The sequence below is a fragment of the Oncorhynchus gorbuscha genome, linkage group LG08 (assembly GCF_021184085.1).
Source record: "Oncorhynchus gorbuscha isolate QuinsamMale2020 ecotype Even-year linkage group LG08, OgorEven_v1.0, whole genome shotgun sequence".
In the NCBI taxonomy this organism is placed as follows: domain Eukaryota; kingdom Metazoa; phylum Chordata; class Actinopteri; order Salmoniformes; family Salmonidae; genus Oncorhynchus; species Oncorhynchus gorbuscha.
Window position 1 is genome coordinate 15,309,814 of NC_060180.1, and position 24,760 is coordinate 15,334,573.

At 41.8% G+C, this 24,760-nt stretch overlaps 1 protein-coding gene across 1 annotated transcript in view; it reads left to right on the forward strand.

The window, feature by feature from the left end:
- The first annotated feature begins 286 nt into the window (after positions 1 to 286).
- The window catches only part of LOC124041245 (E3 ubiquitin-protein ligase NEURL1-like), a 53,191-nt gene continuing 28,717 nt past the window's right edge, over positions 287 to 24,760 (forward strand). Inside the window, exons 1-3 of the mRNA XM_046358608.1 lie at positions 287 to 500; positions 16,056 to 16,303; positions 17,018 to 17,339. Coding sequence (XP_046214564.1) covers positions 386 to 500; positions 16,056 to 16,303; positions 17,018 to 17,339 — 685 coding nt within the window. The 5' untranslated portion in view covers positions 287 to 385. The remainder of the gene's footprint in view (positions 501 to 16,055; positions 16,304 to 17,017; positions 17,340 to 24,760) is intronic.

The following is a 24,760-nucleotide window of genomic DNA, read 5'->3' on the forward strand; positions in this document are numbered from 1 at the left end:
GCTACAAGTAAATTGGTGGAATTTCTCTGCATTGGCAAAACTATGTACACCGTTGAGATTTCCTATAGCTGGTTTCCTCTCAGTGCATACTGGTTTTGGGCGCTAGGCTTGTTTACCGAAAAATGCGGTCACGTAGGCTATTGTCGACTTCAAAAGGAGAAAAGTTGGAAGGCGCCTTCTTCGGTAGTATCGACAGTGTTAATTGTTATTCTTGAAGCTCCACCTCCACATTTTATGTTAATTTCAACGTTATTCTGCGCTGCGTGTGGGACTGCTTTGTAGCCTATCTGCGGCGGTCCAATGTAAATAGCCTTGGACAGCCACTAACTACACTGAGGGTAAACGGTGTTTGGAGAGAACGAAATCGTGATTATCTGATTATGTTATGTTGACAGCCAAGGAGCGCATGTCTGTGAATATTTTATCTAACAAAACCAGAGAAGAGGAACTCACCTTGTATTTAAACATGGGAGGTCAGATAACAAGACATACCTTGTACGGTAAGGATATTTGACTTTTTTTTTTGGGGGGGGGGGTAACCTATATTCGATTATTGATTGCGTATATTTAGCAATAATAAAAACGTTGCTGATGGGATATGCTTCAATGTAAACCTAGAGGCAAAAATAGCATAATTTGAGGATGATTCTAAATGGATTAATTAAGTGTCAGTTTATCCCTCACAGAAAAAAATGAGTCAGCAAGAAAATGAGTTAAAGTATTATGAATGCTCTAGCTATGATTTGTGTGCTTTTTTATGTTACATGCTAACGTTCCAACACAATTATAGCAATGCAATATTCTGTTATGTGCAGCAACGTGAATGTTCAAGAATTAACTTCGTATTTGCATAGTTGCAAATTGGCTGATAGTATTTATATCTCGTTTTTAAAAATTTGCTACATATTTTCTTCAGATTACAATTTATGGTTAAGTATATCTGGGATGATTTGAGCCAAATAACTGGACTTTGAATATAACTGGATTTTAAAGTTATCAATGTGGAGAAATGGTGTTCCTTAATTATTATTATTTAAATCGTTTACCTTGCCTAGTATTTGTAAACAGTGTGCCTCTCATTGACTGCCCAAGTGTCCAATCAGTTGTCTGATACTCCACAAGACCATATGCAATGACATAACTAATCTAATTAATCATGTTAAATGACTCTAAATTAATGCATATAGTCTGCAGTTCTCCTCTGATTATTTTTATGTTTTATTTTAACTAGGCAAGTCAGTTAAGAACAAATTCTTATGTACAATGACGGCCTCATAGTGTAATACATTGTATTTGGTTTTTTTGTCCCTTGTCAGATCTCTATGATGAGGCTATAATAAGAGGTTCTAAACTTGTATAAACATTCATATTTTATTGGTCACATACACATATTTATCAGATGTTATTGCAGGTGTAGCCAAATGCTTGTAAAAGAGCCTGAAACAAGGTGTCTATTGGCACCACCTTGGTGAACGTCACAAACCGCTTTCCTAGCTATGCAATCCATCTTTCCTGGCTATGCAATGATACAGAGATTGTGTGCAATGTACAGTATATGATATACTTAAGCAATAAGGCCCGAGAGGGTGTGGTGTATATGGCCAATATACCACGGCTCAGGGCTGTTCTTAGGCGCAACGCGGAGTGCCTGGACACAGCGCTAAGCCATGGTATATTGGCCATATCACAAACCCCCAAGGTGCCTTATTGAAATCATAAACTGGTTACCAACGTAATTAGAGCAGTACAAATAAATGTGTTGTCATACCTGTGGTATACCACAACTGTCAGCCAATCAGCATTCAGGGCTCAAACCACTAAGTTTATAGTTTACATTAGACCTCACAGGTAGGAGAGGTCTATTAGAAATGTGAAATTATAGTTGTGACAGCCAGGGTAGTACACACCCTAGGCTTCCCAGTGGCCCTAGGCAGCCAGATGCCCTTAGAGTCAGATCTAGGAACATCTTACTTAAACCAAGCTAAACCTTGACCATCAGCAGGTCCAATGTAAAACTGACATTAGATCAGTGGTTAGGGCCAACCTCCACCTCTCCCTTTCAGAGATGACACAGTGTGACAACCAAGCTGTTGTAACACACTTGCCCTGTGCTCTCCAGGGATGCTGCCTCTGAGCTTTTGTCCCACATTAGCAGGTCACTGAGCCCTGATGTTTACGTAATGTCAAGTCTGGAAAAAAGACTCCAGAGCGGGGCAGCGGGCCAGGTGTGACTGCCTATGGTGGTCTCTGGCTCTGTCTATCCAGTCTTCACTGTTTGGTTGCCCTGACCAATCAATGACGATTGAGCTCTGAGCAATATTCCCCTTCCTTAACCTGAGTGCCTGATGCTTGTCGTGGCACTTCTCTTTATCATGCCCAGTCTCTGCTCAATGTTATGCTTGACATCTCTGTCTGGTTGCATTGCTCTTAAGACATGCCCAGAGAACCTCTGTGCTGTTGAGGAGGTAGGCACTGACCTTCTCAGACAATCCAATGTAATGCTGAAGGTAAATAAGCATAAAGAATTCAACTCTATCAATGTGGCAGCAGTAGTAGCAACAAGCAAAATGCATTTGGCATTTGTGATGTCTTTTGTAAAGTATTTTTGGACTTGAGTCAACCAAAAGTGTTTGTTTTGTATGTTCTGGCATGTCATGCATTATCATTTGCTTGGCCAGTGGTTGAATACAATACACCCTTTTATGTTGCCATCAAACAATCTGACATGATGAATAAAATATGGTAACTTGATTTATTATTACTTAATTTAGGACCATTGTTGTACGTAGAGAACCATTCATCATTTTTATGTAGCCCAGCGACAGACGTGAATACCTCAAGTCAGTCGTGTATACTCTGACAAATAGGCTGTACTTTTCCTATGCCAATTCAGCCTGAACAATTCGTTGGAGTTCTCTTGGCAGCCACAATCTAAAAGAGTTTCAACAATGGAGAAAATAACTCTGTAGAAACATATGACAAATTCTGTGCTGCTTTATCTTTGGTTAATTACCTGGTCAAAATGTGTCATTCAAATGATGCTATATGTACTGTACATCCATGGATAGATATGAGACTGCTTACCTTGCAGAATATTTCTGTCTTGAAATTGAAGTGACTGCATTCGCAGAAGCCCCATGATCCTCTGTTGCCAATATAAGCTGCCTAATTCAAATGTCTCCTGGGTACACTGAAAAGGTCTTGACCCCTATAGGTCAGGAGCAATAATAACGTTCTATCCCTAAGAAATTAGACTAGGGATACTCTCCCTCACACACACACACACACGCACACGCACACACACACACACACACACACACACACACACACACACACACACACACACACACACACACACACACACACACACACACACACACACACACACACACACACACACACACACACACACACACACACACACACACACACACACACACACACACACACACCTCTTAATTAGGCAAATGTGCTCCTCTAGTTGTTGATCCTTAGACCATTTGCTTTTTAGTGCAGTGCCCTGGTGACAGGCCAGTGTTGACCTGCTCCCAAACCTCTGCTGGTTTATACTGTAGGTTTGTAAAGAACAGGTATTTGTGATATTATCTTCATATTATTATATATTCTAAAATATTATTTGTGACTGTTAATTTGACAATCGGCTAAGTGCAAGTCATAAAACAACATTTGGTACATATGCCTCATTCCCACACAATTGTCTGTTGAATAAGTCATTATTTGGGATGATCTCACCAGAAATATCTTCCTGACAACTCAATGTCCTTGGCATTGTTGTATTGCTTTGAAGGGAGATGTGAAAATGTGAATGGGGAAAAGGAGATTAGGGGAATAGCCTAACTGTTGATTTTTTTTGCACATACAGTGGCACAACCCACGCCTTATCTGTCTACAAAAAGGCAGATGTGAGAACAGTAGATATGGAGTCAATTAGAGCTGCATTGAAGAATGTATGTGTAGGAGCAGGCTATTACCCATGATTCATTCTTTGGTATTTACTACAAGTCAGATACATCCCAAAGTAGCTTTGTAGTCGTTTTTTTTCGTGTTATGCTATTCTTTGACTCTCTTTAACTTTCTCACTCATTATTATTCACCATTCATTCAGCATTTTCCGTAATCATGGTAGCATTCACATCCACATGTACAAGTGTTTAGAAACATATTATATTCTTATTTGCAATAAAAGTGACTCCAAAATGACACAATACATTATTTACCATTAATTTCTATTGGGCACACAACCAAAACGAACTGCAAATGCATCCAACAAGTTTGTAGAGTCAATCAATCAAATGGATTTATGAAGCCCTTTTTACATCAGCCGATGTCACAAAGTGCTATACCCAAACCCAGCCTAAAACCCCAAACAGCAAGCAATGCAGATGTAGAAGCACGGTGGCTAGGAAAAACTCCCTAGAATGTTAGGAACCTAGGAAGAAACCAAGAGGAACCAGGCTCTGAGGGGTGGCCACTCCTCTTCTGACATCTTCTGCCGGGTGGCGATGATAACAAAACATGGCCAAGATGTTCAAACGTTCATAGATGACAAGCAGGGTCAAATAATAATGCTCAAATCAAATCAAATTTTATTTGTCACATACACATGGTTAGCAGATGTTAATGCGAGTGTAGCGAAATGCTTGTGCTTCTAGTTCCGACAATGCAGTAATAACCAACAAGTAATCTAACTAACAATTCCAAAACTACTGTCTTATACACACAAGTGTAGGGGGATAAAGGATATGTACATAAAGTTATATGAATGAGTGATGGTACAGAGCGGCATAGGCAAGATACAGTAGATGGTATCGAGTACAGTATATAAATATGAGATGAGTATGTAAACAAAGTGTCATAGTTAAAGTGGCTAGTGATACATGTATTACATAAAGATGCAGTAGATGATAAAAAGTACAGTATATACATATGAGATTAATAATGTAGGGTATGTAAACATTATATTAGGTAGCATTGTTTAAAGTGGCTAGTGATATATTTTACATTTCCCATCAATTCCCATTATTAAAGTGGCTGGAGTTGAGTCAGTGTGTTGGCAGCAGCCACTCAATGTTAGTGGTTGCTGTTTAACAGTCTGATGGCCTTGAAATAGAAGCTGCTTTTCAGTCTCTCGGTCCCAGCTTTGATGCACCTGTACTGACCTCGCCTTCTGGATGATAGTGGGGTGAACAGGCAGTGGTTCGGGTGGTTGTTGTCCTTGATGATCTTTATGGCCTTCCTGTAACATCGGGTGGTGTAGGTGTCCTGGAGGGCAGGTAGTTTGCCCCCGGTGATGCGTTGTGCAGACCTCACTACCCTCAGACCTCACTACCCTCTAGCCTTACGGTTGTGAGCGGAGCAGTTGCCGTACCAGGCGGTGGTGATACAGCCCACCAGGATGCTCTCGAATTGTGTATCTGTAGAAGTTTGTGAGTGCTTTTGGTGACAAGCCAAATTTCTTCAGCCTCCAAATCATCTCCTTAGTTTTGTTGACGTTGAGTGTGAGGTTATTTTCCTGACACCACACTCCGAGGTCCCTCACCTCTTCCCGGTAGGCCGTCTCGTCATTGTTGGTAATCAAGCCTACCACTGTTGTGTCGTCCGCAAACTTGATGATTGAGTTGGAGGCGTGCGTGGCCACACAGTCGTGGGTGAACAGGGAGTACAGGAGAGGGCTCAGAACGCACCCTTGTGGGGCCCCAGTGTTGAGGATCAGCGGGGTGGAGATGTTGTTGCCTACCCTCACCACCTGGGGGCGGCCCGTCAGGAAGTCCAGTACACAGTTGCACAGGGCGGGGTCGAGACCCAGGGTCTCGAGCTTGATGACGAGCTTGGAGGGTACTATGGTGTTAAATGCCGAGCTGTAGTCGATGAACAGCATTCTCACATAGGTATTCCTCTTGTCCAGATGGGTTAGGGCAGTGTGCAGTGTGGTTGAGATTGCATCGTCTGTGGACCTATTTGGGCGGTAAGCAAATTGGAGTGGGTCTAGGGTGTCAGGTAGGGTGGAGATGATATGGTCCTTGACTAGTCTCTCAAAGCACTTCATGATGACGGAAGTGAGTGCTATGGGGCGGTAGTCGTTTAGCTCAGTTACCTTAGCTTTCTTGGGAACAGGAACAATGGTGGCCCTCTTGAAGCATGTGGGGACAGCAGACTGGGATAGGGATTGATTGAATATGTCCATAAACACACCAGCTAGCTGGTCTGCGCATGCTCTGAGGGCGTGGCTGGGGATGCCGTCTGGGCCTGCAGCCTTGCCAGGGTTAACATGTTTAAATGTTTTACTCACCTCGGCTGCAGTGAAGGAAAGGCCGCATGTTTTGGTTGCAGGCCGTGTCAGTGGCACTGTATTGTCCTCAAAGCGGGCAAAAAAGTTATTTAGTCTGCCTGGGAGCAAGACATCCTGGTCCATGACGGGGCTGGTTTTCTTTTTGTAATCCGTGATTGACTGTAGACCCTGCCACATACCTCTTGTGTCTGAGCCGTTGAATTGAGATTCTACTTTGTCTCTGTACTGACGCTTAGCTTGTTTGATTGCCTTGCGGAGGGAATAGCTACACTGTTTGTATTCGGTCATGTTTCCGGTCATCTTGCCCTGATTAAAAGCAGTGGTTCGCGCTTTCAGTTTCACGCGAATGCTGCCATCAATCCACGGTTTCTGGTTTGGGAATATTTTAATCGTTGCTATGGGAACGACATCTTCAACGCACGTTCTAATGAACTCGCACACCGAATCAGCGTATTCGTCAATGTTGTTGTCTGACGCAATACGAAACATATCCCAGTCCACGTGATGGAAGCAGTCTTGGAGTGTGGAATCAGATTCGTCGGACCAGCGTTGGACAGACCTCAGCGTGGGAGCTTCTTGTTTTAGTTTCTCAACAGTGGTTGTAGAGGGTGCAACAGGTCAGCGACCTTAGCAGTAAATGTCAGTTGGCTTTTCATAGCTGATCATTCAGTGTTAGAGACAGCAGGTGCGGTAGAAAGAGAGAGTCGAAAACAGCAGGTCCGGGACAAGGTAGCACGTCCGGTGAATAGGTCAGGATTCCATAGCTGCAGGCAGAACAGTTGAAACTGGAGCAGCAGCACGACCAGGTGGACTGGGGACAGCAAGGAGTCATCAGGCCAGGTAGTCCTGAGGCATGGTCCGAGGGCTCAGGTCCTCCAAGAGAAAGAGAAAGAGAGAGAATTAGCAGGAGCATACTTAAATTCACACAGGACACAGGATAAAACAAGAGAAATACTCCAGATATAGCAGACTGACCCTAGCCCCCGACACAAACTATTACTGGAGGATGAGACAGGACGGGTCGGGAGACACTGCTGTAATCATTGCATACTAGGAATATGGGATCAAATACTGACCTTTTGACTACTTTATTTATAAGAATCTTTAGGGTGTCAATACTTTTGACACCTACCTTTTTGAGAAAAAAATGGTTACTTGATAAACAAAATCTCTTTCTCTGAGCAATTGTATTAGTATAAAATATAATTTCCCCCAAAAATGTAGCATACAATATAGCTCAGTATTTGAATTATTTATTTCAGACAGTCGATTATTGCTCATCTTTATCAAGGGTGTCAATAATTGTGTGGACCCCACTTTATATATTGTTGCTATATTCAATATGAATGCATATATATATATATATATATTCAAGACTCATGATCAAACCAGTGCTATATCTTTAACCAAAGCCTAAAGGTAGGTGTGTGTGTGTGTGTGTGTGTGTGTGTGTGTGTGTGTGTGTGTGTGTGTGTGTGTGTGTGTGTGTGTGTGTGTGTGTGTGTGTGTGTGTGTGTGTGTGTGTGTGTGTGTGTGTGTGTGTGTGTGTGTGTGTGTGTGTGTGTGTGTGTGTGTGTGTAAGGAAGGAAGGAAGCTAAAGTAATTCCACTCCCGAAAAATAGGAAAGCACCCTTTGCTGTCGCCAACAGTCATACAATCAGTTTGCTGCCTGTTCTTAGTAAACTGATGGAGAGAATTGTGTTGGGCCAAATACAATGCTATTTTCACAGAACAAGTTAACTACTGACTTTCAGCATGCATACAGAGAAGGTCACTCAACTTGTTAGATTTCAGTGCAGCCTTTGATATTATTGATCATAAACTGTTATTGAAAAAACTCACTTTCTTTGGATATAAATAACCTGCCATCACATGGTTGGAGAGTTATTTATCCAATAGATCCCAGAGAGGGTTCTTCAATGGAAGCTTCTCTAACATAAGATATGTACAGTGCGGTGTCACTCAGGGCAGTTGGCTTGGGCTGTTACTCTTCTCAATTTTGACAGATTATTTGCCACTTGTCTTACACGAAGCAAGAATCACTGTATGTGGATGATTCCACACTCTACATGTCAGCACCAAAAGCCAATGAGCTTACTGAAATTCTAAATAAGGAGTTATCAGTATCAGAATGTGTGATTAATAATAAATAGGGTGCCTTCATAAAGTATTCACACCCCTCGACTTTTTCCACATTTTGTTGTGTTTCAGCCTGGATTTAAAATGGATTAAATTGAGATGTTTTGTCATTGGTCCCATGGAGCTCAGTTGGTAGAGCATGGTGTTTGCAATGCCAGGGATGTTGGTTCACTTCCCACAGGGGACCTGTATGAAAATGTATGCACTCACTGCTGTAAGTTGCTCTGGATAAGAGCATTTGTTCAATGACTAAAATGTAATACAAAAAGCATTGTATTTGGTTAAAAAATGTAGCTAAGATCTTAACCTCAATGGTTATTGTCCAGAAGCTATTTTTGGTTATAGGAAACAATGGAAGAAACATTGTGTACAAAAAATAAATTAACAAAATAGCAGAATTGGTCAGGAGCCCGTAAAACAACTATCCATTGCAGCGGCAATCTCCATGCAGCACTGGTCTCTGCTACTACACTGCAAGCGGTACCGATGCACCAAGGCTATAACCAACAGGACCCTGAACAGCTTCTACCCCCAAACAATAAGACCGTTAAAAAAATATATATTTTTATTTCTCCTTGATTTAACCAGGTAGGCTAGTTGAGAACAAGTTCTCATTTGCAACTGTGACCTGGCCAAGATAAAGCATAGCAATTCGACACATACAACAACACAGAGTTACACATGGAATAAATAAAACATAGTCAATAATACAGTAGAACAAAACAAAAAGTCTATATACAGTGAGTGCAAATGAGGTAAGATAAGGGAGTTAAGGCAATAAATAGGCCATGGTGGCGAAGTAATTACAATATAGCAATTACACACTGGAATGGTAGATGTGCAGAAGATGAATGTGCAAGTAGAGATACTGGGGTGCAAAGGAGCAAGATAAATAAATAAATACTGTATGGAGATGAGGTAGGTAGATAGATGGGCTGTTTACAGATGGGCTGTGTACAGGTGCAGTGATCTGTGACCTGCTCTGACAGCTGGTGCTTAAAGCTAGTGCGGGAGATATGAGTCTCCAGCTTCAGAGATTTTTGCAGTTCTTTCCAGTCATTGGCAGCAGAGAACTGGAAGGAAAGACGACCAAAGGAGGAATTGGCTTTGTGGGTGACCAGTGAGATATACCTGCTGGAGCGCGTGCTACGAGTGGGTGCTGCTATGGTGACCAGTGAGCTGAGATAAGGCGGGGCTTTACCTAGCAGAGACTTGTAGATAACCTGTAGCCAGTGGGTTTGGCGACGACTATGAAGTGAGGGCCAACCAACGAGAGCTTACAGGTCGCAATGGTGGGTAGTGTATGGGGCTTTGGTGACAAATGGATGGCACTGTGATCGACTGCATCCAGTTTGCTGAGTAGAGTGTTGGAGGCTATTTTATAGATGACATCACCGAAGTCAAGGATCTTTAGGATGGTCAGCTTTACGAGGGTATGTTTGGCAGCATGAGTGAAGGATGCTTTGTTGCGATATAGGAAGCCAATTCTAGATTTAATTTTGGATTGGAGATGCTTAATGTGAGTCTGGAAAGATAGTTTACAGTCTAACCAGACACCTAGGTATTTTTAGTTGTCCACGTATTCTAAGTCAGAGCTGTCCAGAGTAGTGATGCTGGACGGGCGAGCAGGTGCGGGCAGTGATCGGTTGAATAGCATGCATTTAGTTTTACTTACATTTAAGAGCAGTTGGAGGCCACGGAAGGAGAGTTGTATGGCATTGAAGCTCGTCTGGAGGTTAGTTAACACAGTGTCCAAAGAGGGGCCAGAAGTATACAGAATGGTGTCGTCTGCGTAGAGGTGTACCAGAGAATCACCAGCAGCAAGAGCAACATCATTGACGTATACAGAGAAGAGAGTCGGCCCGAGAATTGAACACTGTGGCACCCCCATAGAGACTGCCAGAGGTCCGGACAACAGGCCCTCCAATTTGACACACTGAACTCTATCAGAGAAGTAGGTGGTAAACCAGGCAAGGCAATCATTTGAGAAACCAAGGCTGTTGAGTTTGCCAATTATAATGTGGTAATTGACAGAGTCGAAAACCTTTGCCAGGTCGATGAATACGGCTGCACAGTAATGTCTCTTAGCGATGGCGGTTATGATGTCGTTTAGGACCTTGAGCGTGGCTGAGGTGCACCCATGACCAGCTCTGAAACCAGATTGCATAGTGGAGAAGGTACGGTGGGATTCAAAATGGTCAGTAATCTGTTTGTTAACTTGGCTTTCGAAGACCTTAGAAAGACAGGGTAGGATAGATATAGGTCTGAAGCTGTTTGGGTCTAGAGTGTCACCCCCATTGAAGAGGGGGATGACCGCGGGAGCTTTCCAATCTTTGGGAATCTCAGACGATACGAAAGAGAGATTGAACAGGCTAGTAATAGGGGTTGCAACAATTTCGGCAGATAATTTTAGAAAGAGAGGGTCCAGATTGTCTAGCCCGGCTGATTTGTAGGGGTCCGGATTTTGCAGCTCTTTCAGAACATCAGCTATCTGGATTTGGGTAAAGGAAAAATGGTGGGGGCTTTGGCGGGTTGCTGTGGAGGGTGTCGGTCAGTTGACCGGGGTAGGGGTAGCCAGGAGGAAAGCATGGCCAGCCGTAGAGAAATGCTTATTGAAATTCTCAATTATAGTGGATTTATCGGTGGTGACAGTGTTTCCTAGCCTCAGAGCAGTGGGCAGCTGTGAGTAGGTGCTCTTATTCTCCATGGACTTTAGAGTGTCCCAGAACTTTTTTGAGTTAGAAATTTGCATCCTGTAGTACTGTTTGAAAAAGCTAGCCTTAGCTTTCCTAACTACCTGTGTATATTTGTTCCTAACTTCCCTGAAAAGTTGCATATTACGAGGGCTATTCGATGCTAATGCAGAACGCCACAGGATGTTTTTGTGCTGGTCAAGGGCAGACAGGTCTGGAGTGAACCAAGGACTATATCTATTCCTAGTTCTACATTTTTTGAATGGGGCATGCTTATTCAAGATGGTGAGGAAGGCACTTTTAAAGAATAGCCAGGCATCATCTACTGACGGGATGAGATCAATGTCATTCCAGGATACCCCGGCCAGGTCAATTAGAAAGGCTTGCTCGCAGAAGTGTTTTAGGGAGCGTTTGACAGTGATGAGGGGTGGTCGTTTGGTCACAGACCCATTACGGATGCAGGCAATGAGGCAGTGATCGCTGAGATCTTGATTGAAAACAGCAGAGGTGTATTTGGAGGGCAAGTTAGTTAGGATGACATCTATGAGGGTGCCCGTGTTTACAGATTTGGAGTTGTACCTGGTAGGTTCATTGATCATTTGTGTGAGATTGAGGGCATCAAGCTTGGATTGTAGGATGGCCAGGGTGTTAAGCATGTCCCAGTTTAGGACACCTAGTAGCACGAGCTCAGAAGATAGATGGGGGGCAATCAATTCACATATGGTATCGAGGGCACAGCTGGGGGCAGAGGGAGGTCTATAGCAAGCGGCAACAGTGAGAGACTTGTTTCTGGAATTTGTGAATTTTTAGAAGTAGAGCTCGAATTGTTTGGGTACACACTTGGATAGTAATACAGAACTCTGCAGGCTATCTTTGCAGTAGATTGCCCTCTTTGGCAGTTCTATCTTGGCGGAAAATGTTATAGTTAGCGATGGAGATTTCAGTTTTTTTTTTTTTTGGTTTTCCTAAGCCAGGATTCAGACACGGCTAAGACATCTGGGTTGGCAGAGTGTGCTAAAACAGTGAGTAAAACAAATTTAGGGAGTAGGCTTCTAATGTTAACATGCATGAAACCAAGGCTTTCACGGTTACAGAAGTCAACAAATGAGAGCACCTGAGGAGTGGGAGTGGAGCTAGGCACTGCAGGACCAGGATTAACCTCTACATGTCCAGAGGAACAGAGGAGAAGTAGGATATGAGTATGGCTAAATGCTATACGATCTGGCCGTCTAGCACGTTCGGGAACAGAGAGTAACAGGAGCAGGTTTCTGGGCACGATAGGATAGATTCAAGGCATAGTGTACAGACAAAGGTAAGGTAGGATGTGAGTACATTGGAGGTAAACCTAGGCATTGAGTAATGATGAGAGAGATATAGTCTCTAGAGACGTTTAAACCAGGTGTTGTCATCGCTTATGTAGGAGGTGGAACAACATGGTTGGTTAAGGCATATTGAGCAGGGCTAGAGGCTCTACAGTGAAATAAAACACTAATCACTAACCAGGATAGAAATGGACGAGGCTTATTGATATTAGAGAGAGGCATGCGTAGCCAAGTGAACATATGGGTCCAGTGAGTGGTTGGGCTGACTGGGAACACGGCGATTCAGATAGTTAGCAGGCCGATACTAACAGTTAGTAGACCGGGGCTAAACAAGCTAGCAGTTAGCAGACCGGGGCTAAACAAGCTAGCAGTTAGCAGACCGGGTTAGTAAGCAAGCAGTTAGCAGGGGCTAGCAGTTAGCAGACCAGGGCAGGCAAGCTAGCAGTTAGTAGACCCAGGCAAGCAAGTTAGCCTTTGGGGGACGGCCTTTGCTAGCGGCCTTTGATGACCTCTAGCAATGTTTTGCTAACTGATAGTTGGTAGGTAGTTGAAGCTGAAGCTGGATAGCTTCAGTTGAGAGATTCCAGATCCGAAGTAAATAGAAATACTTTAGAAAAAAACAGATCCATGCCACATTGGGTGAGTCAGGAGAGTATTTAGAATTTGTTTAGAAATATTTAGTCCAGGTAGCTATTTGGTTAACTATTTAACTAACTTTTTTGACTCATCACATGCACCGCTGCTACTGTTTGTTATCCACTTTATTCCTACTTATATGTACATATCTACCTCTTACCTTGCACATCGACTCGGTACTTGTACGCTGTGTATATATAAGTTATCATTACTCATTGTGTATTTATTATTACTTTTATTACGTGTTTTACTTTTCTATTATTTATTTTTATCTGCATTGTTGGGAAGGGCCTGTGTGTAAACAATTCATTGTTGTTTATGAGGCATGTGACTAATACAGATTTATTTGAGTTGTACATAAAGGGTGTGACCATTGAGCAAACTGAGGAAGCTAAACTCCTAGATCTAACATTGTATGGTCAATTATCACGGTCAAGTCCTATTGATAAAGTTGCTGGGGAGAGGTATGATGCCCTGAGTAAGACAGTTAAACCACTGTTGCTAGGACATTGTTGTAAATAAGAATTTGTTCTTAACTGACTTGCCTAGTTAAAAAAATATGTATTTTCATCCAAGGAGAATATCAAGATGACTAACAGACCTATCTTTTTGTTTGCACTCGTTGGATTTCTGAAAATAGAGTGAGTTAAATGGTTCTTAAAGAAACATACAGGTAATAATGGAAATGAGGGATACGAAGTACAGTTCAAATCGGAAGTTTACATACACCTTAGCCAAGTACATTTAAACTCAGTTTTTCACAATTCCTGACATTTAATCCTAGTAAAAATTCCCTGTCTTAGGTCAGTTAGGATCACCACTTTATTTTAAGAATATGAAATGTCAGAATAATAGTAGAGAGAATTATTTATTTGAGCTTTTATTTCTTCCATCACATTCCCAGTGGGTCAGAAGTGTACATACATTCAATTAGTATCTGGTAGCAATGCCTTTAAGTTGTTTAACTTGGGTCCAACGTTTCGGGTAGCCTTCCACAATTTTGGCCCATTCCTGACAGAGCTGGTATAACTGAGTTAGGTTTCTAGGCCTCCTTTTTGTAGGCCTCCTTGCTCACACTATAGGATTGAGGTCAGGGCTTTGTGATGGCCACTCCAATACCTTGACTTTGTTGTCCTTAAGCAATTTTGCCACAACTTTGGAAGTATGCTTGTGGTCATTCTCCATTTGGAAGACCCATTTGTGAACAAGCTTAACTTCCTGAATGTTGCTTCAATATATCCACATACTTTTCTTTCCTCATGATGCCATCTATTTTGTGAAGTGTACCAGTCCCTCCTGCAGCAAAGCACCCCCACAACATGATGCTGCCACCCCTGTGCTTCACGGTTGGGATGGTGTTAATCGGCTTGCAAGTCTCTCCCTATTTCCTTTAAACATAACGATAGTCATTATGGCCAAACATGTGTCGAACTGCTTTGCTTTATCTTGGCCAGGTCACAATTGTAAATGAGAACTTGTTCTCAACTTGCCTACGTGGTTAAATAAAGGAGAAATACAAATAAAACAAAAAAAGTTTTAATTTTGTTTCTTCAGACCAGAGGACATTTCTCCGAAAAGTACGATCTTTGGCCCCATGTGCAGTTGCAAACCATAGTCTGTTTTTTTTATGGCTGTTTTGGAGCAGTGGCTTCATCCTTGCTGAGCAGCCTTTCAGGTTATGTCAATATTGGACTCGTTTTATTGTGGATATAGATACATTTGTAACTGTTTCCTCCAGCATCTTCACAAGGTCCTTTGCTGTTGTTCTGGGATTGATTTGCACTTTTCTCACCAAAGTACGTTCCTCTCTAGGAGACAAAACGCCTCTCCTTCCTGAGCGGTATGATGGCTGCGTGGTCCCATGGTGTTTATACTTGCATACAATTGTTTGTACGTGGTACCTTCAGGCGTTTGGAAATTGCTCCCAAGGATGAACCAGACTTGTGAAGGTCTACACTTTTTTTCTGAGGTCTTGGCTGATTTCTTTTGATTTTCCCATGATGTTAAGCAAAGAGGCACTGAGTTTGAAGGTAGGCCTTGAAATACATCCACAGGTACACCTCCAATTTGACTATCAAAAGCTTCTTAAGCCATGACATCATTTTCTGGAATTTTCCAAGCTGTTTAAAGGCACAGTCAACTTAGTGTATGTAAACTTCTGACCCACTGGAATTGTGATACAGTGAATTATAAGTGAAATAATCTGTTTGTTAACAATTGTCAGAACAATTACTTGTGTCGTGCACAAAGTAGATGTCCTAACCGACTTGCCCAAACTATAATTTGTTAACAAGAAATTTGTGAGGTGCTTGAAAAGCGAGTTATAATGACTCCAACATAAGTGTATGTAAACTTCTGACTTAAACTGTATATCTAAAGCAGGTGCTTCCACACAGGTGTGGTTTCTGAGTTAATTAAGCAATTAACATCTTATCATGCTTAGGGTAATGTGTAAAAATGCCGGACAGGGCATTTTGGCTACTATTGCTATGCCCCTCATAGGATGAAGATGCCCCCATCCACAGGGCATGAGTTGTCACTGAATGGTAGGATGAGCATGAAAATGATGTAAACCACATGCTATGGCCGTTTTTCAACCATCATCAACAAAACACCAAATTATGGAATTTCTCATGTGCGAATGGTGTCGCATCCCTCCAATAGAGTTCCAGACACTTGTAGAATCTATGGCAAGGTGCATTGAAGCTGTTCTGGCTTGTGGTGCCCAACGCCCTATTAAGACACTTTATGTTGGTGTTTCCTTTATTTTGGCAGTTACCTGTACACCCAGTCATCACCACGACATTGAGGAAAGGCAGTTTTTATTGATTGTGTGAATGCTGCTAATGCATTGTTATATTGGCTTTGTGCATATTTAAACAGTGGATGCCATAGTAATGTTCTTTGTAGATCCGTATATCTACAGTAACTCCCCCTATGCTTCCTCCTTTTCAGATTCTCTGGGTGGCCCCTTCCCCACCACATCCCACCGCTATCACCATAAGCCCACCAAGCAATGTCTGCCCGTCCTGCAGTGTGGGAGCAGCCTGTCCTCTTTTCCCCTGCTCTTCCACCCCAGTGCCAAGGGCTCCCAGATCATCATGGACGTGGCCCAGAGGACCGTCAAGAGGCAGGCCAGCTTCTGCAATGCCATCACCTTCAGCAACCGGTCCATTGCCCTGTACGAGCAGGTCCGCCTCAAGGTATGGACAGACTGGGCAGTGGACCATGGTTATCAGCACACTGTCTTTCCTTCCTTTCTTTTAGCTTAACTGTTTTCCATTTATTTGTTTGTCTGTCTCTCTCACTCACTGTGTGTTTTGCCTTCATTATTCCCCTGATTCTGTGTGGGCCAAAACAGCTTCGCCAAAGTTTCCACTTCACCTATCAGTCCATCTATGTCTCAAGTGAAAGAGCAGGGGAAGCATTGCCATGTGAGCAACTGTTATCTTGCATGGTGAAAGAAGTGTAAATAGAGGTTTTAAATGAGACAAGACAAGAATATCCCGTCTGATGATAAACAGGCATACAATATGTGTTTATTTGTGTTGTTGTTTACCATTTGGTTTGTAAAAGTTTCAACATATGGCCAACCATAATGTATTTTGGTAAATCTTTGGTTAACACAACTAATGGAATGGACTTTAGGTCATTCACCAGCTTAACTCCCTTCATCAAAATTGAATTGGGGTGGCAGGTAGCCTAGTGGTTAGTGTGTTGGGCAAGTAACTGAAAGGTTACTAGATCAAATCCCCGAGCTGATAAGGTAAAAATCTGTTGTTCTGCCCCTGAACAAGGCAGTTAACCCACTGTTCCTAGGCTGCCATTGTAAATAATAATTTGTTCTTAACTGACTTGCCTAGTGAAATAAAGGATAAATAAAAAATGGTACAAACCCATTACCTGTTCCCCTCCAGATCACTAAGAAGCAGTGCTGCTGGAGTGGAGCCCTGCGTCTGGGCTTCACCTCCAAGGACCCGTCCCGCATCAACCCAGACAACCTGCCCAAGTATGCCTGCCCAGATCTGGTCTCCCAGAATGGCTTCTGGGCCAAGGCCCTGCCCGAGGAGCTGTCCAATGAGGGTAATGTCATCTCCTTCTGGGTGGACAAGAAGGGTCGTGTGTTTTACCGCATCAATGGCTCCAGCCCCATGCTGTTCTTCAGCGGGGTCCATGCCTCTGAGACACTCTGGGCTCTCATAGATGTCTACGGACTGACACGAGGGGTCCAGCTACTGGGTAAGTTTCACAGGGAGAGGGGAAAGTGTTATGGGGGTTAATGACGTTCCTTGCCAAATATTATTCCAATTAATTTTGATGAATTTCCCAAATTGACTAATGACAGCAAGTGGTGGTTAAATGTTTAAAGTTGTATGTGCTGGTGGGTGTGTTTGCGTGAGGTTGGTTGTTTGGTGATGTTACTTTTGTACTACTGCTCTACCTTTCCCACACACCATAATTCCAAAATACTCCAATGGAAAAAAGATGGAGAGAGATTAGAAAGGTTGCATAGTTACACTGTTAGCATAAAGGAAATGCCACCACAGTGGAATTTGAGAACCACTGGAAAACAAAGCATCTATTCTGAAATGCCCTGTTTGATGGGTTTACCCCAAACACTTGAAACTAATTCAGGAAAAGTTTCCCATCCAACAGATTTTGAAAAGTTGAAGAACATTTTTGTAATGTATAGGTAAACTATTTTTTTACCAGTATCTAAAGATTTACCCAGTTTGAGAGCTGGTCAACTGATTAAAATTGATAGGAGCGCAGTCAGATTTTATAAACTGAAAATAACTACAGTGCTGTGAGAAAGTACACGACACAAAAATAGTGGATAAGGCTATTTCAGCCACACCCATTGCTGACATGCAATCTCCATAGCCAAACATTGGCAGTGAAATGAGATGAGTCTGAGGGCTCTTCTAGACCAACATTGTTGCCCCTGCCATTTAAGTAAGATCTGTTACATCACTAGGCTCTCTTCCTACACAGATATCAATACAGAAAGGCTTGGTTATTGTAGTCATGAACTGCTGATGTTAATGACTCACTTAGCTAAGGCTCATCCAAAGCACTGAGAAAAGGTTTTCTCTAATACAGTAGAGCACACCAGCATGGGCGTTTTTGAATTGTTCAGTATATACAGAATATTATCATGGTTGAGTGCCATCTCTATTCGGTATGCTCCTTCATGCAATTATATACATAAAACAGTGCTTTTAGAGCAGAAATAGAGGGTATTAGGAGTATATTCTGGCAAATAAATTGGTTGGTGGAGTTGTTTTTACAAGTGATCAGTTATGTTGCAATGAGTCCCGTTGTAGTGAATATGCTGTCTAACTTTCCCCTTTTGGAAATAAATTAATTTAGCTGTATTTCAAGTATGTTTTACATTTTCAAATTAAATTTGATCAAAGCATGTTTAAAAAGGTTCACTCCTTTTATTTCACAAGGTCAAGCTAACCTTTTTATCTGAAGTTCCTGAATGAAAAGCCTGTTAAGGGAACTAAAACCCTAACACGGAACCCAAACCGGCTGCACGCGTGCGCCATCGTGCATAAATGTATTTTGTCCCCCTACACCAAAAGAGATCATGACACGCAGGTTAAAATATCAAAACAAACTCTGAACCAACGACATTAATTTGGGGACAGGTTGAAGAGCATTAAACATGTATGGCAATTTAGCTAGTTAGCTTGCACTTGCTAGCTAATTTGTCCTATTTAGCTAGCTTGCTGTTGCTAGCTAATTTGTCTTGGGATATAAACATTGAGTTGTTATTTTACCTGAAAAGCACAAGGTCCTCTACTCTGACAATTAATCCACACAAAAAATGGCCAACCAAATTGTTTCTAGTCATCTCTCCTCCTTCCAGGTGTTTTCATCTTTGAAATTGTATAGTGATCCATCCACACTTTCATAGTATTACCACAACCACCGGCAAAACAGTTTGGTTATACCCATGTGGGTGATTGAAAGACAATGAGGAGATGGCACGTGGGTACCTGCTTCTATAAACCAATGAGGAGATGGGAGAGGCAGGACTTTCAGCGCGATCTGCGTCAGAAATAGAAAGGAGTTCTATTTTAGCCCTTGGCATTGCAGACGCTCGTTGGCGCACCAGCGGTGTGGGTGCAATAATTTAATAACATGGATTTCTACATGTATTTTGTACATGACGTGTCCGGTCTGGTCAGCATGTTAAGTCTCAGCATGATGAGATGAATCAGTGAGTTCTTGTCAGAAAAAGATAACAGCACCCCTAAATATTATGATTCAGGTCATTATACATTATATATACACAATTATGTGCACACACCTTCAAATGTGTGGATTTTGCTATTTCAGCCACACCCGTTGCTGACAGGTGTATAAAATCGAGCACACAGCCATGAAATCTTCATAGACAAACATTGTCAGTGGAATGGCCTTACCCGCTAACTAGCTAGCCATTTCACATCGGTTACACCAGCCTAATCTCGGGAGTTGATAGGCTTGAAGTCATAAACAGTGCAATGCTTGAAGCACAGCAAAGAGCTGCTGGCAAAATGTTTGAATGTTTGAATGAATGCTTACGAGCCTGCTGGTGCCTACCATCGCTCAGTCAGACTGCTCTATCAAATCATAGACTTATTTATAACATAATAACACACAGAAATACGAGCCTTAGGTCATTAACATGGTCGAATCCGGAAACTATAATCTCAAACAAGACTTTTATTCTTTCAGTGAAATACGGAACCGTTACGTATTTCATCTAACGGGTGGCATCTATAAGTCTAAATATTCCTGTTACATTGCACAACCTTCAATGTTATGTCATAATTACGTAAAATTCAGGCAAATTAGTTTTCAGCGAACCTGTCGGCCCAAACTGTTGCATATACACTTACTTTGCGTGCAATGAACGCAAGAGAAGTGACACAATTTCACCGGGTTAATATTGCCTGCGAATCTGGATTTATTTTAGCTAAATATGCAGGTTTAAAAAATATATACTTCTGTGTATTGATTTAAAGAAAGTCATTGATGTTTATAGTTAGGTACACATTGGAGCAACAACAGTCCTTTTTCGCGAATACGTACCGCATTGATTAAATGCAACGCAGGACATGCTAGATAAACTAGTAATATCATCAACCATGTGTAGTTAACTAGTGATTATGATTGATTGATTGTTTTTTATAAGATAAGTTTAATGCTAGCTAGCAACTTACCTTGGCTTACTGCATTCGCGTAACAGGCAGGCTCCTCGTGAGGCAGGTGGTTAGAGCATTGGACTAGTTAACTGTAAGGTTGCAAGATTGAATCCCCGAGCTGACAAGGTAAAAATCTGTCGTTCTGCCCCTGAACAAGGCAGTTAACCCACCGTTCATAGGCCGTCATTGAAAATAAGAACGTGTTCTTAACTGACTTGCCTAGTGAAATAAAGATTAAATAAAGGTGTAAAAAAAAGATTGGCCAAATCGGTGTCCAAAAATACAGATTTCCGATTGTTATGAAAACTTGAAATCGGCCCTAATTAATCGGCCATTCCGATTAATCGGTCGACCTCTAGATTCAAGATCTTGAACAACATTCTGGCCTTAAATGTCCATGTACTCTAATCTCCACCGATACAGCCAGAAAAGGACTGGCCACCTCTCAGAGCCTGGTTCCTCACTAGGTTCCTTCCTAGGTTTCTGCCTTTCTAGGGAGTTTCTCCTAGCCACCATGCTTCTACATCTGCATTACTTTCTGTTTGGAGTTTTAGGCTAGGTTTCTGTATAGCACTGCTGATGTAAAAAAAGCTTTATAAATTGAATGCCCATGATGTTGGAATGAGATGTTCGACGAGCAGGTGTCCACATACATTTGATCATGTAGTGTATTTGCCCGCTTTCTGATTTTCAGTTTTTTAATATTTGTTTATACTGAATGTTATCAGATCATCAACCAAAACCTAATATTAGATAAAGGGAACCTGAGTTTACAAATAACAAATTAAATTATTTTATTTATTTTATTAACAAATTTATGAAACACCCAATTCCCCTTTGTGAAAAGGTAATTGCCCCCTTACACTCTAACTGGTTGTGCCACCTTTAGCTGCAATGACTGCAACGAAATACTTCCTGTAGTTGTTGATCAGTCGCTCACATCGCTGTGGAGGAAATTTGGCCCACTCTTGCATGCAGAGCTGCTTTGTGGGTTTTCAAGCATGAAAAGTTATACTTTCGCCCAAAAAGTTATACTTTTGACTCATCTGTCCATAGAACGTTCTTCCAAGAGTATTGGTGATCATCCAGGTGCTTCCCGATGCTTTTTGGCAAACTTCAGTCAACATTTTGGGCGACATGGGTCCCCATTATGCCTGGTGAAAACCAAACACTGTATTCCACAGTAAGAACCTCATACCAACAGTCAAGCATGGTGGTGGTAGTGTGATGGTTTGGGATGCTTCAGGACCTGGATGACTTGCCTTAAAACCTCTACAGGATTGGTGGGTCCCTAGTGGGAAGGTTGAGCTAATGTAGGCTAATGTGATTAGCATGAGGTTGTAAGTAACAAGAACATTTCCCAGGACATAGACATTTCTGATATTGTCAGAAAGCTTAAATGATTGTTAATCTAATTGCACTGTCCAATGTACAGCAGCTATTACAGTGAAATAATACCATGCTATTGTTTGAGGAGAGTGCACAGTTTTGAACATGAAAAGTTATTAATAAACCAATTAGGCACATTTGGGTAGTCTTGATACAAAATTTTGAACAAAAATGCAATGGTTCATTGAATCACTCTAAAACATATAGTGGCCAAAATCTAAATTGCGCCTGGGCTGGCATAATACATTATGGCCTTTCTCTTGCATTTCAAAGATGATGGTACAAAAAATACTCTGTTCTTTTACCAGATCTAATGTGTTATTTTAATTTTATTTTACTAGGCAAGTCAGTTAAGAACAAATTCTTATTTTCAGCCTAGGAACAGTGGGTTAACTGCCTGTTCAGGGGCAGAACGACAGATTTGTACCTTGTCAGCTCAGGGGTTTGAACTTGCAACCTTCCGGTTACTAGTCCAATGCTCTAACCACTAGGCTACCCTGCCACTCCTACATTAATTTATAATTTCCACAAACTTCAGTGTTTACTTTCAAATGGTATCAAGAATCTACATATCCTTGCTTCAGGTCCTGAGCTACAGGCAGTTAGATTTGGGTATGTCATTTTAGGCGAAAGAGAATTCTACAGGATAATTTCAGGCCATCCATCTTTGAGCTGAAGCTGAAGCACAGCTGGGTCATGCAGCAATACAATGATCCAAAGCACCCAATCAAGTGTACATGAAAATTGTTAAAAAGCAACAAATTTGAAGTTTTGGAATGGCCTAGTCAAAGTCCAGACCAAATCCCAATTGAAATGTTGTGGTAGGACTTGAAACGAGCAGTTCATGCTTGAAAACCCACAAATGTCGCTGAGTTAAAATAGTTCTGCATGCAGGAGTGGGCCAAAATTCCTTCACAGCGATGTGAGAGACTGATCAACAACTACAGTAAGAGTTGCAGTAAGGGTTGCAGTCATTGCACCTAAAGGTGGCACAACCAGTTATTGAGTGTAAGGGGCTAATTTATTTTTCAAACAGGGTAATTGGGTTTTGCAGATCTTTGTTAATTTAAATTAAATAAGTATATATTTTTTTGTTATTTGTAAGCTCAGCTTCCATTTATCCAATATTAGGGTTTTGTTGAAGATTTGATAACATTCGGGAGAAAATCATAAAGGGGGAAATACTTATAGTGGTAGTATCTCTTCCTAGATTTAGCTTAATCCTAAATTGCTCTTGTCAGAGTACAATTTTGTTTACTAAACATAATCATCACCCCTCATGGAATTAACTTTCAAACATCCCAATAATTCAATCAACATGGACTCATTTCCAATAATGATCCTCCCTCTCTATAAGGAATGGGGGCTGTCATCACCATTAAAATAAATAGAAAAGGCTCCCATATATTATAGATAATACCATTTAAACTCATTTCTGGCAGTGCTAGTTGACAGCAAGCAGTGTGCTATCTGCTGTTGGGCTGTTTGGTATCCAGCGCTAGAGTGAGACTATCTGGAGTTCAGTGGGCTCGCGACGAGCTGTGATGACACACTGTGCATAGCTCTTGTTCCTCGACAGACATTAAGGAAAGATGATGTCAGGAAAATGGCTTGACTGAAGCCATTTTCCCAGACAGGAGAACAAATACAGTGTTCTCACTGAGCCAAGAAAGAGAATGTTGTGTTAGCACTGTGGAAATCACATCTCCAGCATTGGATCTCCAGTCGGCTTTGTGTCTTTACCTAAACATAATCATATGCAATCCCCATTTTAACAGTGATCTACAAACATTCCATTTCAAATATATCCTAGATTTTAAAAAAAAAATGGAATGTCCAAGTAGATTCTGCCTTTATTGGTAGGTTTTCAGAACAGCAGCTCTCCATATTACTGTTCCCTACGAGAGACTCAAGCCTTGTTGCCCCCTACATGTCTACACTTACTATACGTGCCTACACTGACCTACAGAAACAACAGAGCAGCCTTAGCACTCAGTCAGCTGAAGGGTACTTCACTATCAGGCTTCTTCTATAGCCTAAGAACGTCACCAGTCAAGAGCATGGTATATCTCAAAGCACTAGTATTGCCCCGTTGGCCGCAGTTCAAGCAGCACTTAGTGCCTGAAATATGGGGCGGCCACATCAAAGACTGCCCCGGTGAACTGGCACATGTGCTCAGTTTCCTAACGGGGGACATTTTGATTCTTAATGATGCTTACACTAGGAGCTGGCATTAACGCTAAGCCAGCTGATAAAGGCAGACACATTTCACCTGTTGTGCGTGAAGCTATTTATCATACAATCTGTCGGGAGGTTGGTCCTATAGACTGGCTCCAGCTGTTTTCTGCAGGGACCAAATGGGGCGAGTTTAGCGAACAAACAATGCTTTGGAATAAGTGATTTTGGTTGTTCAAGTAAACACGTTAAACAAATGGAAAATGTGGGAAATGAATGAGGACCATTTTCACATTGATTCCACACTTTATAGTCTCTGGTGACCTACATTACGTGATATATATATATATATATATATATCTCAGGAAATGTATAAAATATGAGTAGCTTAAAATTTGATCTAATGTGACCAATTCAATCTCCTAAATCTTGAGCAGCTCCACCACCGAGCCCTGACTCTTCCATCTGCGTGACAATATCTTGTCTTCAAATGAACTTCAATCCAATTTTCACTCTGTGTTCCAGTCAGAGATGCATACTCAGTCTCGGTGCATAAATGTAGCTACCCATTTCCTCTCTGGTGCCTTGCCTTTCACATTTGATGGATTGATTTTAAAAGTGTCCCTGATCACATGTCTGGCCAGATCAGTGTAACTGTAGCAGTTCCTCAGTACCAGCCCCAAGGAGACTACTCTGTGCTATAAATGCATTTCCCATCATATTTGTTGTGAGGCGAGACTTGAGTGATGTGGATAGTGGCACAACGCTATAGTCTAAGATACCATAGATCGTGTGTGTAAATAAAAGCAGTACAGTAGAGAAGGAGTGGAACGTACTACAGTTCAATAAGTCAATGCCTGTTCAATTCAGTTCAATTCCACATCATATGCAGAC